At 40.9% G+C, this 22,328-nt stretch overlaps 1 protein-coding gene across 9 annotated transcripts in view; it reads right to left on the bottom strand.

Moving 5' to 3' along the window:
- Nucleotides 1–1,702: 1,702 nt before the first annotated feature.
- The window catches only part of LIFR (LIF receptor subunit alpha), a 54,561-nt gene continuing 33,935 nt past the window's right edge, over nt 1,703–22,328 (bottom strand). For all 9 annotated transcript variants that reach the window (XM_040580982.1, XM_040580985.1, XM_040580984.1 and 6 more), the window contains 10 exons: nt 20,007–20,172; nt 19,769–19,839; nt 19,136–19,349; nt 16,060–16,239; nt 14,197–14,298; nt 12,442–12,609; nt 11,635–11,796; nt 10,518–10,611; nt 9,881–9,959; nt 1,703–9,182 (listed from right to left, as the gene is read on the bottom strand). In XM_040580982.1, the coding sequence (XP_040436916.1) occupies nt 8,544–9,182; nt 9,881–9,959; nt 10,518–10,611; nt 11,635–11,796; nt 12,442–12,609; nt 14,197–14,298; nt 16,060–16,239; nt 19,136–19,349; nt 19,769–19,839; nt 20,007–20,172 (1,875 nt within the window). In that variant the 3' untranslated portion in view covers nt 1,703–8,543. The remainder of the gene's footprint in view (nt 9,183–9,880; nt 9,960–10,517; nt 10,612–11,634; nt 11,797–12,441; nt 12,610–14,196; nt 14,299–16,059; nt 16,240–19,135; nt 19,350–19,768; nt 19,840–20,006; nt 20,173–22,328) is intronic.

Here is a 22,328-nt window from a genome sequence, read left to right as displayed (position 1 = left end):
GCTCCCAAAATTAAAAGCTCCAGGTCACAGCCGGTTTGGGGTATTTCACCTGTGTCATGCATTGTAAATGTGACACGGCAGGATATTACCAGGAACTGATTTCTGTGCTGGTTTCATGACTAGAACCCCCCTGCTTTGCCCCAGGGGTGAATCAGGACAGGCATGGGGCCACACGCCCAGGCACCCCACAGGTACACCCTGCCTGTGGGCAAGGCACACTGCACACCGCAGCTCAGCATCTTCTGCCAGGGTGGGGATGGTGGTGTCCATGGAGGGGTCAGACCTCCCAGGGCCACAGCTCTCAGCTGCTCTTGCACATTTGCTCTGCAGTGGCAGAGCACAGCCTGGGCTAACCAGTCTGCAGCTACTGTGGACATGACACAGCTCCGTCCCTGTGAAGGAACCTTCTGCTTCCATGTTCCTCTAGTGCTGCCATACATGAGTACCTCTATGCCAATGGATGGGGAGCCTCCGGTGTCCCCGAGCTGCGTTACATACCAAACGCAACAGGATTAGTCTGGTTTTGCCAAGGTTTGAATGAGCTGTATCTGAACAACTTGCAACATCTTCAGGAGATACCACAAAACCATCAAACTTTTTTACTACTTTTAGATCTGAGGCCCAGATGACGGAGTGAGACCTGTCTTGAACACATCCCTCATGTTCCTGCAATGGTGAAAGCAGTCGCAGGGCTTGGGAGCACAGCTGTGGGATTTCACCTTTGGAACAGTTGAAGCCTTTCTTCATTTCTACAGCTTTATGTGTTTCGGTCTTTCCAGAGCAATACTCTTCAGTCCTGTTTAAAGGATTTTGTACCTTTGATCCCACACCTACCCAGTGCTCACCGGGACTCACACATCCTGCCTAGTTGCTGTCATACCAATAACCTGCACAAATTTGCTATTGCAAGACAAGGAATTGACTTTCTGACTTTCAAGACTGCCTCCAAAGAGATGGAGACAGCACAGTGTCACCATGCAATGATGGCTTCATGTGCCATGCTGTGATGTGGCACCTGCCTGTCAGCACACTGCTAAGTCCATGTGCCACTCCCTAGTTCAGATGCTGTGGTTAGATGAGCCACAAAACTCCTCGGCTGTCACTAGGACAAGAAGTAAGTGCTGTGACATAAATGGCCTCAAACATAAGGCCCATGTTACAGCCACCATAGAAGCTGATCATCTCCATTCCACTAAAATGCACTGAGGAAGTGTCCTACATCCACAGTGTGCACCCTGGGCCCCTTCTTCCTGCCATTATTTCCTTCATCCTGGAACAGAGATGCCCACCACACAGACCTGTCCACCATGAACAGCCTCCAGCTGCTCATCTCTGCAAGCCCTCAGCCCAAGTCCGCAGGGAAATCATATCGCAAAATCTCAGCTGTGACAGAGCCGTAAGCTGAGGAGGACATGATTAAGTCAGCCTGACTTCTTCCTATAATCACATCGCATGGGAGGAACAGGAGGGCTTCAGTGAACCATGTACGTACACGCTACAGCATGCTGTGCTTAGAGAAGCTGCTCAGAGAGTATCTGCATCCCCACCTGCTCTGCTGATCAGAAAGGCAAGGCTGTGCTTGCCAGATCCTGTGGTTATTTACTCTGGCACAAAATTAAAATAACTCTGTTTGTACTGGAGCATGAGTAGAATTTAACTCTTACTTAAAAATAAACATGCAAGCAAGGAATATGAAAACATATGAGTGTAAGAAAATATATTTATTAAATTCCATGGCAATACTATGGTAAAATTGTTAAATACATGCGTATTTTTAGACACCCAAGCAATACAACAGGATTTACAACAGCCAAGCAAACTAGGTTTAAAATGTATGCAAAGTCAGTATCTTAGTGTTAGGTTAGTCCTAAATGTCATCTGCCACACTGGAATATTATTTCCCCAACATGATCCCACGCTTCCTTTTTTCAAGCATGCATGTTTAACTGCTTAGCTAATAAATCTTCATGTCGATACACTTTGTTGAATCAGCATTTTACTTGCTATGCTACAACTTGATTAAAGTGCCTCGTGATGATTTTGCTTAAATTGCAAAAGAAATATTTTTTCAATAGTGGATTTGGAAGGTGGAATACTTCAGTATCATTCAGCAACAGAAACGTGTTAAACAAATGATTAGATTTAGTGTGTTGGGAAGACTATTATTGTCAGCTTGATTTATTCTCAGAATTAATTTCTATAGATAGTTATTTCAAATTGGCAAACAATATTTCCCACTAGTATTAAACAGAAGTCCATTAAAATCTTTATAAAAACAGAACATAAAAACATCTCTAAACAAATTATTCACGCTGTAAAAAATATGGTATAAAAAGAGCTAAAAAAAATTGAACCTGTTCACAGTATATAGTTTTAAATTTACAGCATTATAGTACAACTTTTTTTTTTTTTTTTATTAGGTGACCTGTATGACTTCACCAGCTCCGCTGTTTCGTGCACCACAACAGGATCGAAGTCCAAATTACTGCTCCCCTCGAGTAGCATTTCAGGTACAAGTCGATTCAGTTAGCTTCATTTTTTGTTATCCCCTGCTTTACAAAATTTTCTGACATGCCATGAAGCATAATATTTTGTTCATCCTAAAGCACTCTTGAATCACAGAAACATTGACAAAGGATTCTTCTATTGTATTACCACTAGAAAGTGTGAGACCTTGCCAGTTTTTATTTTACTTTGCCATGCTTGAGCTATTTCTTTCTTGAATTTTTCTTAGGCAAATAATGAAAATGAGAACACTTAATTCTTTCCTTTGTCCCTGGGTTAAGTTTTACTTACCACATTTCGCACAACATGAGACCAAATGAGTTACAAAAGTATTGAACCTTCTCGTGGAAGTTGTGCATACGCTTCCACTGGAGCTTGCTTTCACGTAACAACAATCGAAGCGCAGACTTGGGACTGTCCAAAAACCTAGCTAGAGGTTCTGTTGGGTATCACATTAGAAAGTAAGGATGTCACCTGCTTTGCTGCACCAAAGTCACCTGGGCAGCACTGGCACAAGGACAGGGTGAGACTGGAGAGGGATTAACGCCACCCCTGCGTGCAACACCCTGCCATTAGACCAGCTCACCTGCATGGCGATGCTGAGCCCCTGCCCCCTGAAATATAAAACGTCTCTGGAGACCTTTTTTGTTGTAAAAGCAGAACGAATTAACAGACAGATTTCTGGGGAAAAAGTACTGTCACACACCCTGGGACAACTTGTAAAGTTACAGAAACCCCCGCCAATACCATATGAGGTTTGTTTGCATAACATGCAAAAATGGAACAAACACTGGCTATCTTAGAAACACTAGGGAAAATCCAGAGTTATATAAATGGGGGAGGAAAGGAAAAAAATTCTTAAAGAAGAAACTGTTTTCCAGCTTCTACAGAGATATTTAAAACCTTAAGACAGGCCTAAGCATGAGGAAATTAGTTTTTAAGCACTCCAACATTTCTGAATCCATGTCTGGCATTTAGGCTTTGGGACTGGGTTTCCAGGCTTGCTAAGGAAAAGGCAAAGAAAAAGCCAACAACAAATCCTGCAAACTGCCAACAGCATCTCTGAGCATCAGCCACACAGGGCACTGCTTAATGCACAGCAGCACAAACTCCACGTAGCGTGTCGGCAGGAGCGCAGGTGGCAGCTGTTTCCACTTGACAAAACTGCGTCCCAGAAGGCATATATTCAAGTACAGGGCTCCGAAAAAGTTGCTTTGGGCATTGCAAGCCAACTTCCTCTGCAATATGCACCTAAGTACATAATGATGTAAAAGTACATATGTGCATAAGAGGTTAGGACTTAGTGTTAAAAATATTAATGTCACCTGCACGGAAGTCTTCAAAGTCTGTGGTAGAACTAAAGATGCTATTTACATGGGATTTACATACCTAGATTTATGGTACACGAAGCCTTGTGAGCAATCTGATTCTTTAAATGTTACATTTTTCCTATGTATTTCAAATTCTTTTACTATATTTCTATCTACTGTTAGATATATCAATATTGTATTTACAAAGGAATATTTGTCTAAAAATAGAGCACACGATTTCTCATTGCCTTTTCAGAGTGATGTCTAAACACCTTCTCCCTCCAATGCATCCAACTGCTTTCATGTTTGCCGCTACTCATGTTCAGCTGAGTTTCCTGGAGGACAAGACCACAGGAACCACCACAGCCCTAAGCTCTACCCAGCTGAACGGATCAAAAAAAAAAAAGAAAAAGGTAGCTTGAACGTGCCCCTTTAGAGCCGCCTAAAACTCAAGGTCAGCGGGAGCTTGTTGCTGCTGTGTTCCCAGCAGAGGAAAGCTCAGGTGCCCCACATAAACCAAAGACAAAGAAACACGGTGCATTTTCCAGTTGTGCCATGACAGACAACATGGCTACTGGTTCCCTCTGGAAATGGTTTATCTACTACAAAGCAGCAACTACAAATAATAAAGACAGCTACCACAGCAAACGTCATTCACTGGGTCCTAAATCTGCCTATGCGGCCAATGCATAGCAGGGGAGGTAATTCACTGCCTGCAATATTAGCTTACTTTTTTGTTGATATATTAACTAGTAGTTCTGTGAGGTATATCACATGCAGATCTACCATTCCAAAAGTTAACAGAAAAAAACCAAGATCACAGATCCCCACACATGTCAGAACAAAAATAATTCATGTGTCAAATAGGAGAGTGCACGATGTTACATCAAATGTGACTGATGTTCCACGCATACAGTGAACAGTACAAAACCCCATTACAAACCCCAAATTGTCACATATGACAGGCATGGCTCAAAAATAAAAAGCAGCAGTACTGATGATTTGCTTCAGAAAGAAATTGCTTGGCATTAACACCCTACATCTCTGAACACTGATCCAACTGTAGGACTGAAGCACTGAGTTGAGAGTAATAGTGTTTTGGACACAATCCCTTCTGGCCATATCCCTTCTGGAAGTTGTGTTTTTTTGGTTTGTTTTTCTAAAAAGCTGAAACTTCTATTCTTCTAGGAAAAAAAGCACAAAGGCAGAAGAATTACAACAAAATAGATCTTCAATAAAGGAGTAAGATCTTCCAGAAAGTGATGGTTAGGAAATGTAGTACTTCAGGATCCTAAGACATTTTTCAGAAATTATTTCACTGAAGATGCTAGGAAGCCTGAAAGCACTAGTACAAGGGATCTGATCCCCTCTGAAGCCTGAAGTTTTAGTCTTACAATTGTTATCCATGCACTTAGAGGCTAAACAGCACCATGCTTTGAAAGTGAATTCGGTACGAAGACATTCCTAAAGACGCTTTGCTGGTTTAACATGGCACTAGGGCTCAGAAAGCAAGTTCATTCCCTGACTGTCCTCGTCATTTGTTCTTACTGCTCCACGCACCTCAGGGTGTCTTCACATGATCACAAAATCAGCACACTGCCTCTCACTACCCATTTGGTATTTGGATTCACTGCTGAAGATTTAAGATAGGCATTGGAAAGGAGTTGCTGCTGACAGCACTGAACAGGCTCAAAGGAAACCACAGAAGTGAAGCAGCTGAGCTTTCAAGTGCTGGAATGAAAACTGCTTACTGGTTCACAACCATTAAGCAACAGTAAATGATGCTACATATGCTGCACAAGCCTATGTCTCTCCCCCCTTCACCCCACTCTTCTGCTGCTGATACAAGATGATGTGTATGGTAAGCCACAGCTATTAACATGACTCTTCTGCCCTACATTCTGGAAGTCAGAACACTAGTCAAATAAGATACATAGTCAAAGTTTAACATGAAAAAAAAAAAAAGAGCGATGGATAATTAGATGAGAGTGCTCTGATAACATCAAGGCAGACCCTGTTATTTGTGGACCTTTCCTCTACCTGATCACTTAGAAATGAAGCAATTTAGAATGCTGTTGCCATTACTGAATACTCAGAGCAGCACAAAGGAAAACCTGAGTATGTGATGCTTGTGTTTAAGTGATTCACTGTGGGAGCACTGTGAAAGGTGTTAGGCTGAGAGCTCTGTGTGTTCTCTGCAGCTGCCCTGGCTTCCAGTCAGCCAAATTAAAAATTGCTAGCACTCTCAAACTTCAGTTTGGTTTTGTTTCTTGCAATACACAACAATATGAAAGCACAGTTACTGTTCATGTTCAGCTGTTCTGCTACACAGGTTTTTTTCGTTTGGATCACCATACAATACTGATTGCTCCTCTGCACTGAGAAACTCCTACATAAAAATCCCAAACCACTACCCATACACTCTGTCTGTGACATCTTCTGCTTTCAATTAAAAGCATACGGCAGCACAACCCAAAATTCATCTTAGGAGATAAACACATTAAGCCAAAACTGCACTAGTGAAAAGAAATCAGCTCCAAAAGCCAGATCGTGAGAAAGGGTTGTTACTGCTAGGAGTTAACCACCTCCCAGCTATCAAGCACAAAGGGCAGAACTGCTTCCTTTTATGTATTAGTGTTCTGAATAATAGGCACTAATAGATTACATATGAAACTTTCCCTTGCAGTGACGTCTGGTGACAGATGGCCACCAGCACTTTGCACTGCCTGTCTTGGCTTCTCACTTCCAAGATTCAACTCAAAAGCAGAATTCTGTCTGCACTTTCTGTTCTTTCAGCCACACCTTGAACTCTGTCAGGTCTGCAGACAGATCTATTTTTACTGGCTTCACAGTTCACTGTTCCAGGAGACACACACAGGCAGTTGTTACTGATGGCGATCTGGATGCTACTTAGTGTTTTGCTTTTTTGTCAGTTTTGAAATCTGCCTGGATTTTCATTCTACGGAGATGGCAGAGACATACCAAGATCTGAAACTGCACAATCTGTGGCTGCAACCTAACACTTGGTTTTATTTTGCTGGTTAGGTCACGTAGTTTGGAGACCAAATGTCTGCCAAGGTAGCCATCTTCCTGGTCTGCTCTCACACCTTTATAACTAGCAGCTTAGCCAATTCAGCCGCCTTCTCTCTTTTGGGATCTTGTTTAGAAAAGCACCCCACCATCTTATTTCCTCAAAAAACCACAAAGCAGCTAATGAAATTGAAATCTAAGAAAAGATTCAGTTAGGACTTTATGGAGACCCTTTTTGATCAAGCTGTTTAACATCTGACCTCTCACCACTGTGTTTTACAGTAAGGAACAGGTGAGTTAGGAAGCACTTTCTTCTGTAAGCTAGTGAAACTCATGTGTGCCACAGTCTGAAGTTTACACAGTGAAATGTTACAATTACAGCTGCCTAAAGATGCATACATGAAAACATGCATTTTCAAAGATGATTGTTCTGAACACTCCTTTAAGCACACAAATGTACACCATTTCAGCTTCCTTTGCATCATGTGTCTGGTAAAGGAGAGGTAGAATTGGCGGCACTAAAACCTCCTTGGGTTTCTCCCTGCCACTTGAGAAATCCCACCTTGTACTCCCAGGTAGGATTTGTAGAGAAGGTCCTGGGTAGACACTGAAGAACAGCCAGGCAACAGGTGGCAAAGCTAATAAAATAAAGAGCATACAAAGAGCAATTTGTTCTCAAGGAGCTAGTACGACTGCATCTAATTTTGCATGACAAACTGCTTGGACAGGTAATGTTAGGAGACACTGATTTCCCCATGGCTTACATTACTGTATAGTGCAAAGACTGCTGAACACTGGGGGTGAACAGAGTACTGTACCACGTTGAAGCAGGAGAGCTGGAGCTATGAAATACAAAATGCATTAGTGCAATATATTAGGAAAGATTAACTCCTTAACTAAAGGATAGAAAAAATATAAAGCATCCTAAGTTTTTTTTTTTTTAAAAAAAAAAGTTTAAAACTTTTATGCAGTTCTTGTTGAGGTTTAAATCAGTGTTACACTTTTTTCCCCAAGTTTGTACCCCTGAGTCAAACATTGAATAAACATTGTACAGTAGGTACAGAAACTAGTGTCTAGTCAAAAAGCAACAGATGTGAATGGTCATTGCTTCAGAAGTGTTAAAACAGTGACAATACCCTTCTGTATGGGAGAAGAAAAAAAAAATAGTACTCTCATTTGTTCTTAGTTTATAACTAGGTACAAGATGTCAAGAGTTTCCAACCACATCACTTCCATGCATTGGGACGAGGTTTGTGATAAATGAAACCTTCAGTAAGGAGACGTGTTGGGGCTGCATCATTTGGGTATGCACAGTTGAGTACAACTACAACAAAGCAAAGCAATAATCCCCAAGTTATAAGTTGCATGAGACCATATTAATCTTGGAGCACTATGTGAAGGTAGGCAGAGTTCTTTGACTATGATCATCAGGAGCTTTAAACTCAACACCCCTTATATCCAATTTATTTTACTTGAGTAATAACTGAATTGCTGTAACTTTGGCCTCTTGGCCTCTATTAAAATGGAACACTAACACTTCCGCTAACTTAAACATGGTAGCATTCAGCTCACTAGAACCTCTGCTGACTGTCTCCAAGAATAATTCATGCCTTTTGCACTTTTCTTCTTCCTTTCTTTACAACATTAGGAATAAGAGCTTATTTAGAAGGCAGGTTCAGGTGCAATTAGGCCTCACTGTTAATCATTTGGTTTGTTCTGAAAAAAGTGTGTAAAGGACCACGCTATGTTACTGGGTTTGGGAGAGTCTTCATCATCTTTTGGGGGAAGCAGAAACTGTCGAGAATTAATGGAGCACGGGCTCCCAAAAGATGCATTTTCATTGTTGCTTTCAACTGATCCAGGAGAGTCTGGAGTGTCCATGTTCCAGACATTTGTGTTTGCTTGAGGTCTGTAACCTGCAATTTTATCCAATTCTTCCTCTGCAGGTGAGCAACTCTCTATCTTCAGAGCACTGATAGGCAGCTGCATTTGTGGCTTATAGCCTGCTGTAGTCACCAAATCTATTTCTGGCTCCTCCTCTTTATTAATTTGAGGCTGATACATTGACTGGATGTCAATGTAAACCACCTGAGATGACCCCACAGGTTCATCCATAGGGGCATTTGAGATCTCCTCTTCAATGATAGGGGGGCAGTAGGACACAACCACATGGTTCTCCACTTCTGAGTCAGAGCCATCTTCAGGCACAGTGGCGTCTGCTGCCAGGGACATCATCTCTGTGTCTCCAATCTTGGGAGCTGCAGACTGTGTTTCTACCACTTCAACACTATTGGGGGTGCATGGGTTCATTTCCAGTGTTTTAAGTGTCTTGTTCCCCTGAAGGTAGAAAAAGGAGGAGAGGCTAAGTCAAAAGACCTTGAAGTCCTGAAAGTAACAACTTGCCCAAATGAAACCACTGTGTTGACTTGTGGCTCGTACTCATCCTACTGCCATTAGTACAGTATAAAAAGATGTAGTTTAGTTCTCATTTTCTGACTCATCACATATTTCTGTTAACATTAAAAGTGTTTTAGCCAACTTAAAGAGACTCCAGATCTTGCAATAAATGTTTGAGAACTCTTTCCCCAAATCTTGGCTTTGTATAACCCATTCCAATAGGTGTTTAATAACCAATTCCAATAGGTGGTTTAAATGTTATGCCCAGTTCCAGCTACTGTGTCTACCAGGAGGCTGGAATATGGCATGTACACCTCTCCACACTTTCTACTTCTAACTAACACTATGACAAAGACTGGTACATTTCTCCCACATCGTCATCATGCACTGACACTTCTTATTCGCGCAGAAGGAGAGAAATGCAGCAGTCCTTTTCTAGTTGGGACATTGCAAGTAACTACATTAACAAGAAAGCTTTAGATAGCACTTGACAAAAGTTACTCAGTAACTTGTCCTGTTGCCCCCTGCCACAGAGTTTTTTTCTAGAACTGGAGCAGAAGACTCAAAGTTTGCAAAAGAATTCTTTGCTTGCCATACCTTTCAGAAATTCAAAATACTACATTTAAAATGAAGGTTACCTCACAGATATTCTTGTGAAACTGCAGTGCCTTACTGTTCTCAGGATTCGGGATCTCCGGATAAAATGTTTCTTTAATCCTTTAAAGAGGAAAGAACAAACTTTTAAAAGTTAACAAGCCCTGAAACAGATTGCAAATACACAAAAGGACGCAGGACTTTTCCCTGTAATTCAGAGTACTGAAGACATCTGGCACAATGATTTACTTCATGTGTGTTACACTTGCACTGAGTATTTAATGGAAAAAACAGCAAATCTTTTTTTTTTTTTTTTTTTAAACTAGGGAACTTGATATGCCACGTTTATGGAAATTTGAAGATGGGATGTCTACCTGTGTGTTTGTGGATGGCTCACAAATTATAGTATGTTGCCAGCTTATTTCCATTTGGGAACTGTTTATCAACAGTGCTCATGGGAGACAGGCTCCTGCAAAACCTTCCTGCATTCCTCACTGACCTCTCTCCAACCCACTTTCTCCTTCACCTTCTAGAGTATGTTTTTGCCACTCACTTTTCAACGAAGCCCACTGACATCTTTGGGTACTTGGGAGAAAACAAAGAATAACTAAAATAATGGAAAACTCTAGCACTGAAGCAAACACACCCAGAAAAAGATCAGAACCGAAAGCAGACACTTACCATTCCCTCTTTCGGTAGCAAAAGATGCTGGCCACCACTCCAAGCAGCACAACCACTGCCACAGGGATGAGAATTGCAATGATTAATCCTACAGCTGGGGGATGAAAAGACAGTAAATATATATTTGAAGTTACCAGCAAGTTTTATGCCTTTTCTAACATGTCAACAGATTAGAGACCATTTCATTAAGCTCACCGAACACTGGCCTGCAAACAGTGGCCTGTACCATACAATTTCCCTTTGCTGGAAGGGCAAAAGTCCACCTGTAAACAGAGCTGATTCAGTGATAACTACAGGAATCAGCAGATGCTTCTCTCTGATTGCTTAATTGAGAAAGGCTTCATGTGCAACACAAGACTGATTGCCACTGTAATTCTTTTCTCAGTAGGCACTGGAAATGCACTTCCATGTTACCTGACCTGGCCACATCTCTGGTAACGGCTCTTACAGGCCAGCAACTCATTGAACAAACAACACTGTCTTTTTTATGGTTTGCAATGCTTCTAATCCCCAGGGTTTAGCTCAAATACATTCCCATTGCCTTCCTCTATTGATGTTAAGTGCCTTGAGTTTGATTTTTCCTGTATTTTAGTTCAGTCTTTCATATGAAACACTTCCTTTTCCTTTATTTCTCATCCCCCAAAGTCAGTCTCTCTCTCTCTCTCTTAAACTATCTTTCTGGGTTTGTTTCTGTCAGGGGATCGATAAAACAGAATTCAAAGCAGAGAGGCATCTGTTTGTAATTCTGAAACTGGTAAATATTTCCACAATGTCTTTCTTCCCACCATGTATTAGCAGATATTCATCATGGGAAACCTGACAAAAACAACTAGCTGCTTGAGAAGACTCCACCATATTTAGTAGTAGTTTAAAAGTTATTTTTCTTGCATACATTACCATTAACTACAAGGTAGCTATCACAGGATACAACCTTTTACTAACTCTGAGCTGTAACAATGTTAGTATTTAAAAATAACCAACTAAATAAATTAAAAATTAGACTGTAGGCCCGAACTACCTAACAGGACCAGGAAAAAAACCAAAATAAGCTCAGGTTTATATACATTGTACAGCCCCTGTGCTGAAGACTATTAATGAACAGGGATATTCAACTTACAGTCCTCCTTTGTCACAACATAGAGGCTGTTTGGAGGGCTCAAACCACCAGCAGTGTAGGCTTGTAGGTCCAGCTGGTAACTTGTTTTGCCTTGAAGATCAAGTATTTTCAAAGACTTCTTTGTTAAGTCAGTGATATTCTTAACTTTAAGTTCTGGATTCCCTGTTTGTTTAGGAGCAGTAAGAAAAGCATAACTTTGTAAGAAAGGATTCACAAAGACAGCCTCAGCTTTAGCAAGACTTTTTTGAAGTAAGCATATGAAACGTGAAGAACACTCTGCGTAAAGCAAAACTGAAATAAAGATTCCTAGCAATATTGCTTGCTTGGACAACACCAAACAGCACAGCAGTGTGTTGCGGCTGCAGATTGGCTCCAGTTTCTTACACTCCTGCTTGATCTTTTATGTTAACGTGAGTCAGTTCTATACAGAGATGTCCTTACAAGATGGGTACTGGAAAAATATACCCAATTAAATATAGCCACATAAACTCCCCTGTGTCTCATCTACCTAGGGTATCTGTACACAGGGCAGTGTGTCACATTGCCACTTACTCACTGCATAGCTTTATGGCCTCAGTGAGCCAGGATTTTCTCCGACTTTTGCCTTATATTAAAAAACAACTGTGCTAACCACACAAGGAGCTGATTATTTCAAATGCCTTTGTCATATATCAGGGGCCAGTGAGTAATGCAACTGAATTATGATTGAAGCTTCTTTTTTTAAAGTGAAATGAAATTATTAAAAAGCCAACCCAAACCAAACCAAAACCTTGAGCAAGGAAGTTGCAATCTATAGATTTCATTTACCTGATTCCGAAAGCCTAGGCTTTAAAGCATCTTTTTCACCTTTTGCAAAGGAAAGCCGATATCCCTCTAAAAACCCCTGACAATCTTCAATTGGAATGTCTTCCCATTTTACCAATATAGAATCTGAAGAAGTTTCTTCTACAGTAAAATTTGGTGCACGTTTTGGAGCTGCAGGGAGAATTATGAAGGAAAAAGCTAGTAAGAAACCACCTTATCATTAAACGCTGAATCCATGTAAGTGGTTAATCAGTTCAGGGCTAGCATTTTCAACTTTTTCCTGAATACTTTTCCACCACTATCAAGAACATAGGTAAAGACTTAGCAGATGATACTACAAAAATACAAGTATGTGGCTCTCATTGTTATTAATTACTGCAGTATTATCTACTAACTGAAGCTGAAAGAAAAATCTCTTTGGGCAGCTTTCTTACAGACCCATACATGTAAATACTCTTCCTCCTGCGACAAACCCCAGAAGATTGCATAAACATTCAGAGCATACAAATTATTTAGCTTTTAAAGGCTTTAACTCTGTGACTTCATAGCTTGTCTTCAAATTAAACAAACTCCACATTCCTAGAATGGAAATCTATCTCATCTTAAAAGAACTACTCTTAGCAGGCACCACAAGTCTTTATTCCAATAGTTGTACCCCACTGGAAGAGTTACAGAAGATATTGTGTAAGGCCATATGCATCAGGACTTATGTCTGACATTTAGCACTGATATACCAGTGCTGAACTCATGCTTAAGAGTGCATCTATTTTTGTCTTGATGGTTACCTTTCCAAAGGCAAATCTGAATTTTTAGAATTAATGCTCTTGTGCAAAGTGAATACATTTCTCATTTCTTACTAAGTTTCTTCTGCATGTTCAATGCCTTTTTAGTCCCCAAAAGTCTTTATCCTTTTACCTTGAAAGCTTCCAATCTGTTGAGAACACATATGGAAAAACCTTCTGGAAAACGGTTCAGGACTTTGTTACAGAGATAGAAATGGCTGAAGGTTCAGTTTCTGGTAAAATAGCCTTAACCTCATCTTCAACTTTAGCAATGAAATAAACAATGGCATTTCCAAGGGCTCAGATTATTTCAGCAGCTCAGTTTTCTGAACAAACTGCTTTAGCAGAAAACACATTAAACTTGAAAGTGAAATGGGTTCTGTAGTTACAATACAATACAGTTGTGGTGTTAAAGGGTAAAACCATGTTAAGACACCTGGCAACAGAAAGCATTCAGATGCTAATGCATCTCCAGGCAAGCAAAGCTGAGCCCTGGTTCAAACTGCAGTTATCCAGATGGGGTTGGTATGGGAGGGAATACAAGTGCAATTCTCAAAATGGCTTCTACTCTAGGATCTAGTTCTGGACTAAGAAGTGCTTTTAAACAGAAACGTTTATATTTGCTGAGCTGTACAAACTGCACTCAGAAGTTTACTTTGACTTGATAAATCAAAAAAAGTTGCCCCCTCTCCTGCGGTGGTAGGGACCACTGCCCTGTGGTTCAACTCTGAAGACCACTGTCTTCAGAGCAAACTTCCCCGACACCCTGTGCCACCACACAAGCTGGAGAACATAGGGTTATGGCATGCTGGGAACTGGAAGTGGCTGGAGAAATGTATTACAATTCAATACAGAGAAAAAGCAGAAGTCAGTAGTACTGTAGAGGGATTCTGGTCTCAGTCTTCTGACAATGCTGAGCTAAAACCCACAGTCTAAATTCACTTCGTAAAGATCCTGAATGATAAAATGCACTTACGCAGCTCTTTCATATACCCAGTAATGTTTTTCAATAACTGATATCCACTGGATTTGCAGCCATATAGTGAGAAGCTGTATCTCACACCAGGTCTAAACAGAGCTGCAAGAGAAAATTGCTGTAAGAAAATTTCACTTAAGAGGAGTTATGCTTTTAGCTTTCACATGATGCAGACTTATATAAACACATAATAAAAGTTACAAAGTCTTAGACCACAGTGTTAGGTATAAATACTATTCCTACTTGCAATTCCTACAAAAGCTATGCCATCAGATGCAGCTTGGAAGCAGTAAGAAAATATAACCCAGAGAAATTCTGGTTCTAAACAAACAGGATACTAAACAAGCTACTCAAATTGCATAAATTGATCTTTTCATAGGGAAACACAAACTGAAGTTACCAGAAACAATCCCCTTTGTTTTCTCCCAAAGCAGACATGTAGATCCTGCCTCCTCCTCAGAAATACAAATGCATTTTGAAATACCCAGGCTTATTACAGCAAGAGTACAAAAGAAATTCAGAGAACTCTGAAAAGTGATAGCGAAGCACTTTAGCGATGAACTCCATGCCTGAACTGACTACAAAACACAGATATTCATCATATTTCTGCTTCATGTGTCTTTGGTGAGGCATAGAAGTTTGATACTACAATGTGTAAATAATTTACCACTTCCCGGGATTTTCTCAAGTCAGGGTGTACACTACTTTCAAGGTTTTTCCCAAACAAAACGCCACTGTGAACTCTACAGTCAAGTGGGTTTTGCAAGAGTTCAGATGCAGCCTGAGACTCTCCTGGCAGGACTAAGCACAGCGGCGGAATTGCCACCTTGAGCCCAGCCCTAGCAGCCTGGTAACTCCCACAATGTGCTGCAAGAAGCATCCCAGGGAAGAGCTCAGCACTAGAGCTGTGCATTGTTGGACAAACATAGAGTCATAGAATCATTTAGGTTGGAAAAGGCCTTCAAGATCATCAAGTCCAACCGTTCACGTCACAATGCCAAGCCCACCACTAAATCATGTCCCTAAGTGCCACATCTACACATCTTCTAAATACCTCCAGGGATGGTGACTCAACTACTTCCCTGGGCAGCCTAACATAGTATTGTCTGCTTAGAAAAAGCAGGCTTTAGCCAGCACAAACGAAAACAACATAGACACAGTGTTGTAATTACAGGCAGGAAAACACATCGTCCCCCTGCTCAGGTCCCACTCCCCCCCAACTTTCCTATGTACACACCTCCAAGTTGTTTTCTTTAATGAAGACCTTATATATACTCTTCTAAAACCCAAATATAAACACTTTTAGACAGCAGGTAAAATCCTACATCTTTCTTGGGTCCTCTCTTTCCTCTTCTGCTCCTACTAGTCCCATCACAGCTGAGTTTCATTTCCCTGATCTGCCCACCAGCATCTAGAAACCTGGAATGTGCCCTGTTCCAGGAAACTTCAATTGCTGACAGCAAGCCAACACATGGAGGTCACACTTAAAAAAAATCTCCCTCATGTAAAAACAACAGATAAGTCTTCCCCCATCCCAAGCAGCACTGTTTATGTTTAGAATCCAAACAAACCCCCAATCCCTAGACTAACCATTAGGCTGAATTTGGAAGTTGTTGGGTGTAGCTAGAAGAGGTAATTTCAAAACAGTTAATAAACATAGGATGATAACAGTTAAGTCAAGACCAATACTTGGATTTAGCAAGGCTGTGTAAGAAATTAAAATAAACACAGTACCAAGAAGGGGTTCATTTACGCATATAGCAATGCAACAATCTTCAACCTATAGCGTTGGTGTCGCTCTCATTCCACTTGCTGCTTAGGCTCTCAACCAGAAAGACCAACAAAAAATTATTTCTGACTTACCAGACTTTATCACTGCATCTGTTGTATTTGAAGGAAATTTCTGCCAGTCCACACTACAGGGTTCAGAGCCAGATGAATGACACCATTTTACTATGTAGCCACAGGTCATGTTGGGGTAAGAATTCCAAGAAATATAAATTCCATTCCCCATTGCTACGGCCCGATCTGTTTTGACATTGTCTGCAATAAAGACGACACAAAAATCCATCAGAAAGCAGACACTTATCTGTAGTCTAAGCTGGAAGAAAGCCTTCCAGCCACAGCACAAAGGTTTTATAAATGGCAGTCATTTCTAAGAATGAAAGGCGTGCTCCTGGTACTGTGAAATTCGAAGTGGTGTACTCAGCTATGCCTTCTGAAGTGCTGGAAATCAGATGTAGCCTGCAGCAAATCCCTCAGCCAGCCATAAGAATAATGGCGAGAAGTGCTGCAGCTCAGGACTGGCTCAAAAAGCACTTTTTAAAGGTAAAGATTTACAGCAGATGTCAGGTCCAAATCTGACTTGACACCAATTTGGCAGCAGCCTCCAGCTATAAATTCCTGCTGTCGTTTCATCAAACAGTTTGCTTTGTGTTTCTTTCGAAGTGTCTTGCTGTCACTTGCCCGACCACAGACAACCATTTTTCACTGAGAATCAACAGCAAAAGTCAAGTGCCCGGTGAACTTTATGGAGGCTCCAGTCTACCAAGGGTGAATTAAAAGAAAAGAAAAGCTTTTCCTTTAGTTTATTTTTCTTGTTTCTGATTATCAAAGGTTTAGCTGCCCCTGAAGTGATCAGATCTGGGAACAACTTCCAACTCCTGCAGCTTCCCTCCACAGCTGTCCATCAGATGGGACCCTGCCAAGCTAAGGGATGTTTTCCAAAGGCCACCACAACAGTGGTGGTCCCACAACAGATCTGCAAAAATAGTCTCAGGGTTAAAGTTTTTCCTTTTTTCTGTGTTCTCATTTATGTTCCCTATTGAGTCTATTATTTCATGTTATTAAAGGCATAAACTATGGAGGGCTGAAGGGCAAGGGCAGTTTTTAAGAACCAGCGCTGTGAAAACTTTACTCTCACAGACATGCTGTGAATGTCTATTCAGGACTGTCCTGTGAAGGGCTGTCTATTTCTAGATAAACTTAACATACAGCTAAGTGTACGTCCTGTTGGCAAGAAAGACACACATGACTAAAAAAAGCAAGTCAACTCCAGAAGTCTTTCAATATCTTCCCCTAAAAAACTACTATGCATCCCGTGAAACTACACTTCTATGATGCTGGAAGAGAGCATATCTCTAATTAGACTGCTTTAATTTTCCTATTTACAGGAAAGTTTTTTTACTGACAGTGAACACATGCTCTCCAAAAAACGCTTAAATACACCACACTCTATTTTATTTCCTGAGCCAGAAATTCACCCAGGTCAGTACAGCTCATTTTCATGTATTTATAGCTGCAACCTAGACTTGTAGAAATAACTACTAGCACTATAGTACTACTGTGGTAGAGGAGCCTGTAACAGCCAAATTATATGCCCCAACTCTCTACAGAGCACTTTTCAGAGATGGTGACAAATTAATTAAGGCAGAATACCCTTTGTTTGTGTTTTCTGTTCTCACAAAACCTCAGCAGATCTAAAGCTTCAGAGCCATTGCTCTCTTCCAGGCATTAAAAGCACTTACAGACTGTACACAGGAAGGAGCCAGAAAAGATGTTTGGGCAGACGTGTCATCCAGTTCAGTGAATGAGTCATCTTTCATGACTCCAGTCGGTGACTCAGATAATTCCTATACCAACTTCGGAGCAAATCTTCAACAAGTACAAGTTGGGTAACACCAAAGGGAACCTCAGACATCCAAGAGAAAACTATAAATGAATGCAAAGCTCCAGCTGCCATCAGCTGTCCCACACCACAAACCTAGTACAGAGACCTCACTGACTCCCACAGTCCTGCTCTTTCACTGCTAAAAGAGAGCTATAAAAGCATTTTAATTTATTCAGCTGTCCCATACAACTACTTTTCCCTCCAAGGAGCAGACTAAGAATACACTTTTAGGTATTGATGCTTTGGAGAAGCACAAGAAATTTTAAGAGCAATACTTTTTCTTCTCATAGAAACAAACTTGTTTTTTCTTTCACTGTGCATCTCAGTCAAAGCACGTTTCTTCAACAAGAGATGTCCCTGTCTTACCAGAACCAAAATTTGCAAGACAGGCAACTGCGACACCTGTTCGCTGGGTGGGAAAGAAGCAGCAGCACCATACATGCTCCTGGCAAAGAAGCAGAGAGGATCTCGCTGTGTAAATCTGTCCTTCCTGCAGAGCACTGGCCAGATCTGGAGCTGAAGGTTTGGGATTTTGGAGATTACACTCTTTCTGGCATGCAGGAAAGCATGGACTCCCACTAACAACATGCAATATTATCTTCTCTCCAAGCTCAGTGTTAGGAGCAGAAAATCATAATCTGGCTCAGCTATTTCCCTTTACAAAAGCCCACAGCAAGACTGGCAGTGCTTCAATTGGTAAGCTAAAGTCCTACCTCCTTTTCAAATACCAGCTCCTAGCACAAGGATGCCAACACTTTACCAACCAGTCCAATTAATATTCTCCTGCAGAGCTTGCAGGCATTGAACAGACAGTTCTCCCCTTAAAAAGCCACACAATACTCCCAAAAGGTTTTTTTTTTCTGATTCTTTTTAGCACGTAACACTTTCCAGCATCTCAACAAGAACACACAGAAATACACTGAGCTCCCTGAACATCAGAGATCGACACTAATGCTTTGAAGCCTCATCCTTGCTGTTCCTGGGATGTGTCCAGAAAAGTGCAAATAGCTGCAGAGACTGCACATCATCACCCTCTTTTTATGTAGAGAGCACAACTAATTGGCGAGATACTACCCTAAAAGCAAAGCAGCAATTTTTTTCTTCCCCCGCCCCCCCCCCCCTCCCCCTCAGTAGATTTGGGTGGGGAAATAAACCAGAAACCAAGCATAAACAAACAAAGCATGTCTCTATCTTATTTTTCAATAAACAAACTCGCCCAGGTTCTCCCCAAGCTTTGAAGGTGTTTAGCTCTTTGCTGGGAGCACTCACTGCTTGGAAGTTCCACGCTCGTTATCCTTGAAGGAGGAGATGATCCTGCATGGTTTTTGGCCACAACGCTAACTACACAGTCATTTTTTCCAAGTTTTATCTCAGTACTGTTTGAGGGTTCAGTGACTTCCTTATACTCCAGTGGTGTCTCTAGCAGGTAGCAGGACACTTCATGAGACAGTATTTTTCCATTGGCCTCAGAAAGGGATAAAGGCTACGAACAAACAAAGAGTGCATTAAAACCAAAATGGAATAAACAGAAGAAGACATAGGATAATATGAATTTAATATCCTGATCTAGTCTGATGACTGTATAAGACTAAGAGGCAGAAAAGATAGTTACTCAAGTGTGACTGAGAATTAACACATAAGTTAGTAAGTTGTTAATTTTCATATGTATTAAAAATTTAATTCTTCATGTGAAATGCTTCTCAATGTAATGTTTAAATTATAAAACTTTAATAATACTCTTATTTGGGGAAAAGTATTTGTCTCAATGGATTGTTCTACAGAATGTTAAGAAAAGCAGTCCCATTTATTGACTATAAACCACTCATTTATAAATTTGTAAGGGTATAGTTTTTCATAGAGTTATAATGCATAATATTTTAAAACTTCATGTATCCTATCTACCTTCCAGAAGATTTTTAGACTTCTTCCAGAAGGACTTCTCTCCCTCCAGATATCTGGTCCCCTTGCCGGAGCTAAGGAAAAAAAAAAAAAAAAAAAAAAAAAGAGCTTGCTTTTTTTCCCAAGTTGCAGAGTAGACAACTTACCATCTATTAAAAAGTTATTTTTTTAGATGGCTAATTTTTAAATATATGGTTTCACAAGTTCAACATTTTATCATCAAGGAATTGAATAAACTTACGGGCTTCCAGTGTTGTATGCTCCTCTATTCTGCTCCAGTCACTCCACCTCCAGAAGTGGTCAGCAGACGAACAACGCACCCTGAACTGGTATTTGGTGTATGGGTGCAATGCGTTCAGCTGAGCTGTGTAAATTGAGAATTTTCCACCAGGCATGGAGACATTGTGCTGTTAAAAATTTACAGAAATCAACATGATACATATGTGTATTTTTGTTTCTAAATAACGCTGAAAGTCAATACCTAAAAAGGTGATTTTTTTCCCCCAAGAATACTGACAGTGTGGAAAAAACACTGTAGTCAAGCACTTACAAAGAAATTAATGAAGAAGAAAAATATCTCCCACTCAGTCACCCTAAATAAAGAAAAATTTTTCAGAGGTCTGCCAAAATAAAGTCATATATAGCACAGAAATTGAAATATGACAGCAGGTAGCACCTTTGAGATGTAAAGCATGAAAAGGAGAGATAACACTGATGAGCTTTGCACACAGTAGCAGGCTGTTGCTTCCCATCTATCTCGCCCAGTCCCCCTTGCTCCCATATGCAGCAAAATTGCTCGCATGAGGCAGGCCAGGATTCCACCTTCGGTATTCAGAACGTGCACTTCCACTGTGCACATGCACATCAAACTTGGTGGACAGTGGCCTTTTTCCCAAGACATAGGCACAGAAGCATGCTGAAAACAGTCTGAGCAAGATGTTTCTCACGCCACCTTCTTCCTAGGCAGTCATTTTTCCTTCAAAAGATAGTGTTCCAAGTCTTACCCATGTGATGTCAGTTCACAGCTCTGATGACAGGACTAGTCTCTCCTATTACTCTTAAAATGGTGCAAGTCTAGGGAGTATTTCAGTTTCATGATTACATAAAGGAACCCTAAGTCTGGGAATACTTTTTACTGAATCTAATTATAATACATGTGCATCACAGCTGCCAAAACCTGGACTCCAAGTGACTTCAAGTGCGACTAATTGTGCATTTCTAAAGCCAGATGACAACTTGAAAAATATAAAATAAGCCAACAATCTCTCATACAGATGGAAAAGCTTCTGAAAACATCCTCAAAATGCCATGTAAAAACCCCATAACAATTTCACAGCCACTTTTGTTTATTACAGAAAACTCTTGGAGGTCTTTTATTAAGAAACCAGACAACGTGACAAGGCTGTCAAAGCTTCTACCAGGCTGTTTGCTGTGTTTGAAGATATCTGTAGCTGTGGCCTGATACAAGTGCACTGAATCAAACTGCTGTGGCAGCATCAGACCTGACCATCTCCCACTGCCCCAGATGACTGACTTGAACTGGCAGCAGTTTCACAAAGCAAGTGTGTGCTCCAAGCTTTAAGCAGTGTAACTCTCGCTAGACAGAACCGTGCAAACCTACTTTTTAGCAGTTTAAGCTAACTGAGTTCAGGGTGGGTGATACTCAGCTGTTCGTTTCCCCTTCTGACTGCTCCAGAAGCAGTAGCTGTTGGGACCAGAGAAATGCAGACAGCTGTGGGTGATGGTATCTCAGACTATATGCCAAAATCCAATACAGCTCATCTGTCAGAGCTGTTTTGTATATCTAAAAGCCAGTTCTTCACCTGTTAATTCCAAAGATATCTATGATTTTATTTGTAGTACCTAATCTATGAGTACACTTAACATGTCGTTACAGAGAAAATACACAATCTTAAGGCTTCCACACTCATTAACTGCTTTGAAAGTATTTTAAAGAGCATGTATTAATGATTACTCTATTATTTTAGATGCAACATACATAACGATTATCTTCAGTCTCAGCTGCATCACTTCTGTGGCTTGAGTGACTTTATTCAAGGCTGTGCTCAACAGGCAACTAAATGCAGCGGGTAATGGAATACTCCTAAAATCAAATACGTGTTGTAAAAAGCCACCTCTGAGGCTAATGTGTTCAAATCAAAAATTCAGAGTCTGTGCACCAAGACCTGATAATTCAGCATGTGCCTATCCAGGCTGGTCTGAGATACCCCATCTGAACACACAAACACAGAATTTGGCTGTAAATCTCAGGCCAACTGAGCACGCAGTTCTGTCATCAGGCTTACCCAGTGACAGAGATCACCTCCACACTGTTAGGCAATATGGGAGAAGAGGATCTGTTCCCGCCACCTACACTCAGTATCTGCTGCTGGTGTCTTTAAGTTAGTATCCTAAGCTCCTCTGACAGTCAGCAGAGTAAATACACGGCTCTAGTCAGTGACACACAGTATCAAAGACAGGCAGCACCTGGAAGCCTGAATGCTGAAAAATCTGAACCCCACCTAGAAATACCACCTTCTCTCCAGCTGCAAAGGTCTTCACT

Source organism: Falco naumanni, chromosome Z (genome assembly GCF_017639655.2).
Source record: "Falco naumanni isolate bFalNau1 chromosome Z, bFalNau1.pat, whole genome shotgun sequence".
In the NCBI taxonomy this organism is placed as follows: Eukaryota; Metazoa; Chordata; class Aves; order Falconiformes; family Falconidae; genus Falco; species Falco naumanni.
This window is presented reverse-complemented; position numbering and strand designations above follow the sequence as displayed.